The 12,743-nt window shown below is 41.7% G+C and overlaps 1 protein-coding gene across 3 annotated transcripts in view; it reads right to left on the bottom strand.

The window, feature by feature from the left end:
- Positions 1-12,743, bottom strand: part of MYRIP (myosin VIIA and Rab interacting protein) — a 90,885-nt gene that overhangs the window by 63,282 nt on the left and 14,860 nt on the right. For all 3 annotated transcript variants that reach the window (XM_050937991.1, XM_050937990.1, XM_050937989.1), the window contains exon 5: positions 8,890-9,039. In XM_050937991.1, coding sequence (XP_050793948.1) covers positions 8,890-9,039 — 150 coding nt within the window. The remainder of the gene's footprint in view (positions 1-8,889; positions 9,040-12,743) is intronic.

A 12,743-nucleotide genomic window follows, 5' to 3' on the forward strand; every position in this document is an offset into this window, starting at 1 on the left:
AGGGGCTTTTGAAAATCTCAGTAGCCGCCTATCTGTATCTTTAAGCAGCTAAATATCTTTAAAAATCTGTCCTTCATCCCACTGATTTTCAGTAAGATTTAGGCTCCTATGTCAATTTTTGAAAATGGGACTTACGTGCTTTTTAAAAATTTATCAAGTGTACAAAGTTTGATTTTAGTGGCAAAAGACTGTTCTGTGTTTGTACAGTAGCTAGTACAACTGGGTCCTGGTCCATGACTAGGACACCTAGATGCTACAGTAATACAAATAAAAATAATAATAATAAATGTAGGCATTAAAGGCAGAGAGCATCTGCTTGATCTGTAGCAAGATTAGCCATGTACCATAGCAATGGGCTCTTCGCAACTAGCCAAGCTGAGGCCTTAGCTACACTGGCACTTTACAGCGCTGCAACTTTCTCGCTCAGGGGTCTGAAAAAAACACCCCCCCAAGTGCTGCAAGATACAGCGCTGTAAAGCGCCAGTGTAAACAGTGCCGCAGCGCTGAGAGCGTGGCTCCCAGTGCTGCAAGCTAAACCCATGAGGAGGTGGAGTACGTGCAGCGCTGAGAGAGCTCTCTCTCAGCGCTGGCGCTGCGACCACACTCACACTTCAAAGAGCTCCCGCGGCAGCGCTTTGACGTTTCGAGTGTAGCCAAGCCCAAAATTGCGGTTGGTGCACCTACCACGCCAAGCAACACACAGAAATAAGAATGGCCGTACTGGGTCAGACTAAAGGTCCTAGCCCAGTATCCAGTCTTCAGACGTCGCCAATGCCAGGTGCCCCAGAAGGAATGTATAGACAGGTTATTATCAAGTGATCCATCCCCTGTCACCCATTCCCAGATTCTGGCAAACAGGCTAGGGGCACCATCCCTACCTGCCCATCCTGGCTAAAAGCCATCGATGGATTTATCCTCCATGAATTTATCTAGTTCTTTTTTGAACCCTGTTATATTCTTGGCCTTCACAACATCCTCTGGCAAGAAGTTCCACAGGTTGACTGCATTGTATGAAAAAATACTTCTTTTTATTTGTTTTAAACCTGCTACCTATTAATTTCATTTAGTGTCCCCTAATTCTTGTGTTATGAGAAGGAATAAATAACACTTCCATATTTACTTTCTCCATACCAGTCATGATTTTATAGACCTCTATCATATCCCCCCCTTACCTGTCTCTTTTTCAAGCTGAAAAGTCCCAATCTTATTAATCTCTACCATGGATTTATATAGAGGCAATATGATATTTTCTGTCTTATTATCTATCCCTTTCTTAATGATTCCCAACATTCTGTTTGCTTTTTTGACTACTGCTGCACATTGAGAGGATGTTTTCAGAGAACTATCCACAGTGACTCCCAGATCTCTTTCTTGAGTGGTAACAGCTAATTTAGACCTCATAATTTTATATGTATAGTTGAGATTATGTTTTCCAATGTGTATTACTTTGCATTTATTAACACTGAATTTCACCTGCCATTTTATTGCCCAGTCATTTTGAGAGATCCTTTTGTAGCTCTTCGCAATCTGCCTGGGACTTAACTATTTTGGTTCATTTTTTAGCTAAAAGTTCTGTTTCTCCAAGTGGATCAATAACTATCAGTTTTACATTTTTTTTAAACCATCTTTAAAGATTCCTAGCCAAAATGGAGTAATGTTTAAAAAGTATATCCACCTTCATTCAGTGCAATAAATAAATGCATCAGCAGGTGGCACTGTAACCAAACATGTTATTCAGTTACCTGCCCTGCATATACTTTTTTTTTCTTTGGTTATTTCAAGGTACAAATCACTGCAGAATCTTAGTACAGTATGTCATAGACTGGAAACAAAGGTTATAGTATTGACAGAAATTTTCAGACACTTTGCTGTGATGAGTCTACTCTCTTCCTGTAAAATCCTATCTAGTAGCATTCTGCTGTAAGAATATTGTTAGAAAAAGAAATACCGGGCACTTACATCCTCACTCCAATTGTGTGTCTTGACATAGTTCCTAATGAATAATTACAGCTGCCTTTTGATGGACAGAACTGACCATATTGGAATGGCATCGCTTTTTCTATAAACAGACTGGTTCATTGGGAGCTTCCAACATAAGAAGACAGTGTGGTTCTTAACTGATTGGAGGAGCACTGGTAACACTGTCCGCACACCAATGCCTCCTATCACTTAATGAATACCAGTGTACACTTTATAAAGCTCACTGCTATAACACTATTGGAGAGCGAATTTTAGTGAACCCTGGATTGTAAATAAACTATATAAAGGACCATCAGTGTAAGATCAATTTTTTAAAATCGTTCTTACAATGTCTGAATGAAGGGTTAATGTTCTATGGGCATATTTTGGAATGTATTTACTGGAATCAACAGGAGTATTTTTATTTACCTGAATATTTTCAGGGGAGATAAACTGATATTTGTATCTTTTATTCTCTCCTTCCCGCCTTCACCCCAAAAAAGAAAAGAATGGATGAATGGGTAGTTTATTCATCATTTGATATCGTCTCTTGTTTCTATCTGGAAGCTCAACTGAGGAGTAAAAGAAAATATTCCAAGCACATCTGACTGAATTCTAGGAAGGTGATAGTCACTTTTGTTTTATTTTCTCATCCCTCTTATTTCACTGTACTTCAGCATCTAGATACAAGAGATAAAATCCTCACCCCATACAATCCTTTAACGGAGGGATGAGCATCTTGTAATTACCATTTTTAATTTTTTTTCAAAAGTAAGTAATTTGCTGTTAATTTCATGTTCTGTACTGGGCTTCAGTGAGGAGGTGCTGCTGCTGCTGACTTTCATAAGGAGGAAACTGACAGAAGCTAACACATTCAAATCCAGGTGATTGGCACCCAGGTAATTGGGAGAATGTCCATACAACACATTCTGTAGAATACATTTCAATTATTCTAAACAATAGATACCAAATTATGTCTAAAAATCTGTTTATATTTTATCTGTATTTTTATATTTATAGAATACATTTTACATGTATTTCTATAGCATGGTTTATGACATACAGTAGTTAAAAGATGGGAATCGGTGTTAGCTGGCATATATTTCCTGCTTTGTAATCCTTTCTTTGCTCCATGCTGCTGTCCTGCTCTGTGATGTCTGCTAAACAGGATCCACTCTGTCATACTTTCTTTGAAATGTTTTAATGCTTTGTATAAAGTTTGGGACAAATGCTAAGAGGTGCTGAGCCTTACGGCTTCCACTGATTTCAATGGGTATTTTGTTTGAATAAGAGCCAAGTAAGGACGGCAGGTTGTTGGCTCCTTTTTTTCAAGCAAATCATTTAAACAAGTAAATAACTCTCAGTATATTGTATTCCTCACAGGGAGTCAAACTGAACCCAAACCTGAAAACCAGTTCAGAGAGGGTTTTTGAGTGAACTGGAAACTGAATCCGAACTGAACTCCAAGTCGCAATGAACCTGAACTGGAACTAAACCCAAAAAGAAAAAAAATCTGTAACTGGTTCAAAAAGGGGGGGGGGGGGGTCTTTTGGGTTTTCTGAGGAAGGATGTCTCTCTACTCCACCCCTAGAGAGAGAGAGAGAGACTAAACTTCCCAAGAAGCCATTGAAGGAGGTGAGGTAGAGAGGGGTTCTGGGATTGGTAGTTATCCTGTTATGCCCCACTTGAGGACTGCCCATAGAAGGGAATATAACTCCCAGAACACCTCCCTTCTCCCACTTTGGGCTTGGTTCCTGCTCTGCAAGTCAATGTAGAAAGGGCATTTTCTGGACTGAAATTTATTTTGTCACTTCAGCGGTCAAAATATGACTGACAGAGTACTGGAGGATATTTTACTAATGCGTACAAATAACTTGTTTTAAAACAATTTTTTGATAATGAAATATTTATCATGGTATTCTTTTGCTAGAAGTTACAAGCATAATGCAAGCATAAGTCTGTGTGACATTAATATGCAGGAAATGTACCTGAACTGGTTCAAACAGGTTCAACAAGATTGAAATGGTTATCGAACCATCATTCTAAGTTAGCGACTGAACCAGAACCGAACCAAAGAGTTAAAACATGTTGATGAACCTGAACCACAAATGACCTGCAATTTTTAATAGTTCGACTACCTGATTTCTCACATAATTAGCTTAACTAGCACATTTCTATTTCCCCTCGATTGCACCAATAATGTGGATTTTAATAAAATACTCCTCTTTCCTATATTCCCAGCTGTTTTAAATACACTAAATTATGAATTATTTCTATTTACAGAAGCATTATTTTAGCCAAAAGATAAAGACCACTTATATACCAATTACAGCACATTGGGATGCCTGCATCCCATCAGTACACCAAATGGTTGTTTGCTTTAAGTTGCAGTGACTTATAGTAATGTAATATATTGAAAGGATACAAAATAACCTGTCCCTTGTTCAAAATTCCTGACATCTTAACATTGTCTAGTGCGCCAAACAGTGCTAATGACAAACAGATGGGGTCATCCATCTCTTTTTATGGGACACAAGGAATACAACATTCAGTCTTATATCAGAAATTTAATGTTGGCATGGGACCTTGAGGAAATTTGGGAAGAAAAAAGGTATATTATAGCTAGTGCCACAGCATAGTACTTACAGTTAAGTAATCAGAATATATTTCAGAGGAGATACTTTTAAAAATACATATACACCTCTACCTTGATATAACGCTGTCCTCGGGAGCCAAAAAATCTTACTGCATTATAGGTAAAACCGCGTTATATCAAACTTGCTTTGATCCACCGGAGTGCGCAACCCTGCCCCCTCCCCCGAGCACTGCTTTACTGCATTATATCCGAATTCGTGTTATATCGGGTCGCATTATATCGAGGTAGAGGTGTATATGGCGATCAACACATTTTTCCAAAATCAAAGCAGTCAAATATGTCATACAGTCTGTTTCTATTTACTCTGTTGCCCTCGATTTATAACTTGGGCTGTATTCATACACTATTTATATCAGAACTACAAAATGCTGTCTTAACTAAACTAACAATTATTTAGAAACAAGCAATTTTGGACAATTGAGGAGGTCATGCAGACCGCCCAGTAGCATTTTCCAGCAGACACAGATCAGACATGTACAGTGGCTGACATTAAAAGTCAGAATTTCACATCAGTTAGAACACGGTGGTATTTAAGACTATAACAATTTCCCTCTATACTTCGATAGATGATATCTCCAATAAACTGTGTGGGTAAATGCAGATTTGTAATGCTTTCTTCTGTAGCATGCAATCTGTTTAAACAACTGTATGTGATTTAATTTAATCAGGATGACAGACCTAATGTGTTACCATCTTACATACAAAAGGAATTCACTTTTTGCACCTATGGTAATTTGCCAGTTTTGCATTACAAAAAAGATAGTTGTCCTATCTCTCTCCCGTATTCTGTGCATCTTTCCCTGTACACAGTCTTGTTCCACTTGATTTAATCAAACCTGCTTTTGCTTGCTTCACCCAGGAATTTGGCTGGTTGGTTGGTTGTGAAGAAATTCCTAAACAGAAGAAACTCTGCCTACAAAATACTTATTAGGAGATGAGTCTATGTATACAGCTCTGGCCCTGATAATACTCTGTCTGGGATGGCTCTGAAAGAGTCGTGAGCTGGAGAGGCTGAAACTGCTTCTATTAGACTGGTCACAGCCTTTTTAGTTTGTGCATATATAATCTCATTTATCACTGGTCAGTGTGAAGCTTTCTCTAGTGAGCATGTGCACCTAAATGTCAATTTCTGTAGAACTTATGCTTCCATTTAAGAACAAAAAATTAAGTTTCTAGTATCTAGTTTCTAGTAAATTAAGATAACCTTCTCAAAGGACAACTCGTAAACTAATGCAATTCAGTCTTGAGTCTGCAGACAGATGCAGGTCACCTCTGCTGCTCATATCTTTGCCAAGCGCAGCTCTTATTCAGAACCATGTGGCCATGGATCGCTCTCTGCCTGCTCCATGTGAGGCACGTTGCAGCCACAGGTTCCACAATATTCACTGGGAACTCAGAGCTATGTTTTGCTGATTTGAGGGTAGATTAGAGTTTCAATAGAATCCAGATGGACAGGCTTACTTCTGTTCTATTCAAATTCTTATATGGCATCCATCAAGTCTAAATACCCAATACAAACTGATGGCAGTTAAAGATTTGTAGCTGGTTATTATAAAGGTACCAATTCTAACATGACCAGTTTTATCTGTCCAAATTTCTCTGCTGAGTCTAGTACAACCGAAAACAAAGAAGAGTTTCACTGAAGTGAAATTACAAAAATAGGGATATGCCCTTGTTTGCTATTTCTGTACTGAATCCCAATGTGTATTGATTGCATGTTGAGTCCTATAAATGCAAAGGAATAGCAGGATTCAGTTTGCTATTAAAAACTTTTAAAATACCTGAAGATTTGAACAGAGCATTCCTTTTGTCCCAGAGGCAAAACTTTCATTGACTCAGTGGGGTATTTACTTTTTTTTCAGCCTCCAACATGGTGTCACAGACAAACTCTCCAATAGTTGGATATCACGGTGTCTGATATGCTTGTAGAACCATAATAGGGGTGTGACGGAGGAACAGGGCAGAGGGATACATACATAGTTTCACAGGGATCCCCTGGGTCAGCTATATGCGCAATGAGTAACTAAAGGATAGAGTGAGGTCTCTAACAACAGCCAGTAGCCCACTGGTCAGCATAATCATTGAGAAATGTCTGTACAGATGATGATTATTATGAAGTTATGTGCACATTGTGAAAATTATGTTAAGGCAGTATCCAGAAGGTGGCATGTCTCAGAAGGTTCCTTTCAGGCAGGGGGTAACAGACATTTATCTTCCTGTCTGGTCATTGTGTGTCCCAGTATATGCCTATTTGTAGCCTGAGCCACATGTGGTAAAGTGTTTGTGAAATCTACCAGGAAGGAGTATACAGGAAATAACCACTTTATGAATAAGGACAATGGATTGTTCTAATATATCTGGAGTGCAAACAGGCAGCTGGGACCTATCACTGAGAAGACAGTTGACAGAATGACTTGTCTTATGAATGGAGGGTCACTGCCAAACGTGGCTGTAAAAAGGTAGAAAGACTACAGTGAGCACTGCTCTACAAGACAAGTAAGTAGCTAAGTAAGTCTAGTTCTACAATGCGTGTTTTGATTTTTTTTCTATAGGTAACCATTTGCTCCCAGTTCGTCTACTTGCTAGCACTTGAATCTCTATACTTTAAATAAACTTTTACTTGTTTTCACTAATGAGATGTCTCACAGCCCAGGGTACACCTGGGAAGTGTCACGAGGGAGTCTAAAAAGGGAAATGAATCTCTCAACATAAAACATCCAATCCAAAGAAACTACTGATGCTTATTTTCACCTACTTTCTCTTACTGCTGTAACTGAAATCTTACTATTGCAGCCCGTGTAGGTTTTCTTCACTGCCTAGCAGGTGCTAACAAATGTTTTGCTGAGAAAATAAGCAAAAGGAGGGGAAAAACACTCTGTAATATAACATGGAGACTACACGGTACTCTGCAGCTGTGTTTAGTTTATTTGTTTAGAGAGCTGGGAAACAAAATAAAAATCAACAATTAGACTTGTGTTAACAGCTCACAAAACAAGAAATAACATTTAACAGACTCAAACTACAGCAAAACAAGCTTCAAAAATTATTTTAGAGAAAAAAGCACTAAGGATCAAATCTTGACTCCAGTGAAGCTCACACAAGTTTTGACTTAATGGTGAACATTAAGAATTTGCGCCCTCCTCCCCCAAAAAACCCACATCCCCAATATAGTAGGAGGTCTCCACTGCAAAAAAGAGGATCAAGGTCTGCAATGAAAAAAATGTAGGCACAAAGTTGTGTCTGTATCTTTTTGCACACCTCATTGTGTGTAGAGAGAGTCCTGATATTATGGTTTAAATCAGTCACCCCTTGTATGGCTGATCCAGAGCACAGTGGAATAACCGGAAAGGACCCTGTTGACTTCAGTGGACAAAGTAGTAGTATATACATTGGAAAAGACTAGCTTGAAACGTATTCATTTCTCTCAGTCCAGGGGATACTCTGGAACAATGGTTCTCAAACTAGGGCTGCTGCTTGTTCAGGGAAAGCCCCTGGCAGGCTGGACCAGTTTGTTTACCTGCCGCATCTGCAGTTTCGGCCGATTGCAGCAACCAGGGGCTGTGGTTCGCCACTACAGGCCAATGGGGGCTATGGGAATCAGCGCAAGCCGAGGGATGTGCTGGCTGCCCTTCCCGCAGCCCCCATTGGCCTGGAGTGGCGAACCGTGGCCAGTGGGAGCTGCAATCGGCCGAACCTGAGGATGTGGCAGGTAAGCAAACCGGCCCGGCCCACCAGGGGCTTTCCCTGTACAAGCGGTGGACCGGCTTTGAGAACCACTGCTCTAGAACACAGTCTCTGTTCATCCTGTGAAAGAAAAGTTAGGGCAGCCGTGCCAGAGCGGGGATTTTCAAAATGATCCTCAACGTTTACCATCCAGGCACAACAATATCTGTTCTCCCACTGTTCGATTTACGATAATGAAAAATACTGCCTGGGCTGCATTCTGTGGTCTGTCTGCTACAGCGGTGCCAAGTGGATGAAAACTTAACAAAAGTGGCCAAGAGAACATTCCTTTTGCCGCGAGGAAAGCTTCACTGACATAAAGCTGGCATAGAGCATGTCGGAAGAGAGAGGTAGTGTGACAGGAATGGCCAAGGGCCCTACGTCTCACCTGATCATCAGACTGTGGTATGCAAACAACATTTACTCTTTGGGTTTATGCTCATGCTTTGTATATTAGCATTTAACATTCTAGTCAGCACGCCCATCTCTATCATCTCTATTTTCCAATTTCTTGCAGCAGAAAATTTAGATAGTTGAGTTTGGTCACTCACCCATAATGTGTAGGATCCCCTGCGACTGCCTGGAAAAGTCAGCATGCTCTGATCTGAAACAGCAACAGATGCCAGACCGCTGCTTCTGGACTGTGGCCAATCAAAATCAGCCTCCGCCTGCTCAGCTTTACTTTTTTGCTTTCTTATAATCTGTAGGGTTGAAATAGGAAAAAAAAAAGAAAGTTACTGGAAATTACAGCTAGAGCCATATGGCTCAAAATGCACTGGCTGTGTCAAGATGAACAGCGTGGAATAGAAAGTTTGAGTTTCCTTTAGCTTCGGCCCCAGCTAATTCAAGTTTGATTTTCACAACCTGCACTTCTTTCTTCTTATCTGAAGTCAGAGGGTTTGCAAGTGCACAAGAGAGTTACAATAAAGTCATTATCTAATATCTTTAGGAACACCAGAGCTGAATTAAAACAATATGGAAATCTATACCCCACCAATGGTACTTAATGTGATCTATATCTGGAAGCCAAGTATACATTTCCTCAGAATAAGAATGCAAAAGTAGATGAATATTGGTATGGAATCATAGAATAAAGGATATGGGCTTAATTTCAAAAGTGCATCTAACTCCTATTGACTTCTAATGGGAGTTAGGTGCTTAAGCACCATTTTCTTAGATTCATAGATTCTCAGGCTGGAAGGGACTACTGTGATCATCTAGTCTGATTTCCTGCATAACACAGGCCATTGAACTTCTCTGGATGTATTCCTATTTAAACAAGAGCATATGTTTTAGAACAACATCCCATCTTGATATAAAAATTGCCACTGATGAAAAATCACTTCAACCTTTGGTAAATTTTTCCAATGGTTAATTACCTTGACTGTTAAAAATGTACACCTTGTTTCCCGGTCTGAATCTGTATAGTTTCAACTTCCAGCAACTGGATTATGTTACATCTTTGTCTGCTAGACTGAAGAGCCCATTTTCTAACATTTGTTCCCCATGGAGGTACTTAAAGACTATAATCAAGTCACCCCTTAACCTTCTCTTTGTTAAACGAAACTGGTTGTTCTCCTTGAGTCTAAGGGTATGTCTACACTGGCAGAGTTACATCGCTGGCAGCTACATCACCACTTCGAGAGCGCTGAAGGGAAACCGCTATAATGTGTTCACATTGTCAGCTGTCTGCGCAATAGTGTGTTCACACTTGTGGCACTTGCAGTGGTATTTGGAGCAGTGTACTCTGGGCAGCTATCCCACAGAGCATCTCTTTCTCTTCTGCCACTAAGAACCGTGAGAAGGCGGAGGTGGTCGCAGGCATCCTGGGTCTTGTCCCAGTGTCCTGTGATGCATTCCTTAGCGTCCCAGCAATCCCTGTGCTTCTGTCCACATTTGGCGCCATCTTTCAATGGTTTGTGTACTGCGCTCTCTGCCTCTTCGGTCTGCAGGAATGGATCCCAAACTGTTGACCAATATGCTGCTCGCTCTGACTAACACGTCACAAGTGGCAGTGGAGTTATTCCTTAAACTGCAAAGGCAAGAGTTCTACATTGATCTTGCCACACATAGTAGCTATGACATGAGATTGCTTGTGACATTCATGGAGGCGGTGATGACAGTGGAACGCTGCTTTTGGGCTCGGGAAACAAGCACTGAATGGTGGGATCACATTGGGATGCACGTCTGGGATGATGAGCAGTGGCTGCAGAACTTTTGGATGAGGAAAGCCACATTCATGGGACTGTGTGATGAGCTCACCCCAGCCCTGTGGAGCAAGGACACGAGAATGAGAGCTTCCTTGCCATTGCAGAAGCGTGTGGCAATTGCACTGTGGAAGCTGGCTACTCCAGACTGCTACTGATTGGTCAGTAACCAGTTTGGAGTAGGAAAGTTGACCTTTGGACTCATGTTGACGGAAGTGGGCAGGGCCATTAATCGCTTCCTGCCCCAAAAGACCGTGACTCTGGGCAACATACATGACATTGAGGATGGCTCTGCACAAATGGGCTTCCCTAACTGTGGAGGAGCAATAGATGGCACACACACTCCAATTCTGGCACCAGACCACCTAGTCACCGAGTACATTAATCGGAAGGAATATTTCTCTATGGTTCTCCAAGTGCTTGTCGATCACTGTGGGCGTTTCACGGACATTAATGCAGACTGGTCTGGAAAGGTGCATGATGCACACATCTTTTGGAACACTGCCCAGTTCAGAAAGCTGCAAGCAAGGACTTTCTTCCTGGACCAGAAAATCATCATAGGGGAAGTCAAAATGCCCATTGTAATCCTGGGAGACCCTGCCTATCCCTTAATGCCGTGGCTTATGAAGCCATACACAGGGAACCTTGACAGCAGCAAGGAGTGGTTCAAAAACAGGCTGAACAAGTACAGAATGACTGTTGAGTGCACTTTTGGCTGTTTAAAGGCCCACTGGCGCTGCGTATATGGGAGGTTGGACCTGGCTGATGACAATATTCCTATGCTTATAGCCACGTGCTGTACATGCCATAATATTTGTGAAGGGAAGGGTGAAAGCTTCACTCAGGGCTGGACCACTGAGGCTCAGCACCTGGAGGTTGAATTTCAACAGCCAGAGACCAGGGCTATTAAAGGGTTGCAGCATGGGCCATAAGGATCAGGGATGCCTTGAGGCAGCAGTTTGAAGCTGAAAGCCACTAATATTTTTTGCTACGTTCAGGAGTGCAGTGCTTGTAATGCTGGGAGGTGATTGTAACTGGTGCAGATGATGCATTGTGAAGGTTTAAGAAAATTGCCTGTTGCTTTGCAGGTCTCTGTTTGCTTTCAATTAATGGAATAAAGATTGCTTTCAAACCAAAACAATTCTTTCATTAAAAAACAACAACTGGAGGACAGAGACAAACCAAAAAAACATCAGCACTATGGGGATGGGGGAAGGGAGGGTCCCAGGCAGAGGTCAAGTCCCGGAACAGTTAAAGATTTGTGTATGTCCAGGTATCATATGCAACCTTGTCCTATGGAGTACAGTGCAGCGGGTACTGTACTTCAGCAGGGCTAAACTGCAGAGGGACAGGTGTTGAGTGCAGTGGGTACTGGGAGTCCACAGGGCTGCACTGTGATGGGGCAGGAATGGAAAGCAGTGGGTACAGACTGGAGTCAGGAGGTTAAGAGTGTGTTGGTGGTGTCTGGGGGGTACATGGGAAAGAGTTTTGCGACAGCGGCTGCAGGGGAGGGTGGGTGTGGGGCTGCTCAGTTTGCAGTGCTAGTAGTGCCTAGAGCATGTCCGCTTGGCACTCCATAACGTTTAAGAACTGCTCCATGGCTTCGTTCTGGCATGCCGCTTTCGGTCCCTCTTCTCACTGTCCTGCCACTCCTTCAATTCTTGTTTTTCGGCCGCAGCATGCATCCTGCAGCAAAAAAACTTCAGGACCAGACTTCAAAGAGAAACTGCTGAGCTTCAGTTCATCTGCAAATTTGACACCATCAGCTCAGGATTGAACAAAGACTGTGAATGGCTTGCCAATTACAGAACCAGTTTCTCCTCTCTTGGTTTTCACACCTCAACTGCTAGAACAGGGCCTCATCCTCCCTGATTGAACTGACCTCGTTATCTCTAGCTTGCTTGCTAGCACACATATATATACCTGCCCCTGGATATTTCCATTACATGCATCTGAGGAAGTGGGTATTCACCCACGAAAGCTCATGCTCCAAAACGTCTGTTAGTCTATAAGGTGCCACAGGATTCTTTGCTGCTTTTACAGATCCAGACTAACACGGCTACCCTCTGATACTTGACAGCATGCATCATGACATCATGCAGAAAGTCCTCTTTAGTTTTTTGTGGCCACTTTCTAATTCAGTGCAGCCATTCAGCCGGCGATAAAAAAGAGGGAGGCTGGGCTCCCAAAGTCATCTC

Source organism: Gopherus flavomarginatus, chromosome 2, assembly GCF_025201925.1.
Source record: "Gopherus flavomarginatus isolate rGopFla2 chromosome 2, rGopFla2.mat.asm, whole genome shotgun sequence".
In the NCBI taxonomy this organism is placed as follows: domain Eukaryota; kingdom Metazoa; phylum Chordata; order Testudines; family Testudinidae; genus Gopherus; species Gopherus flavomarginatus.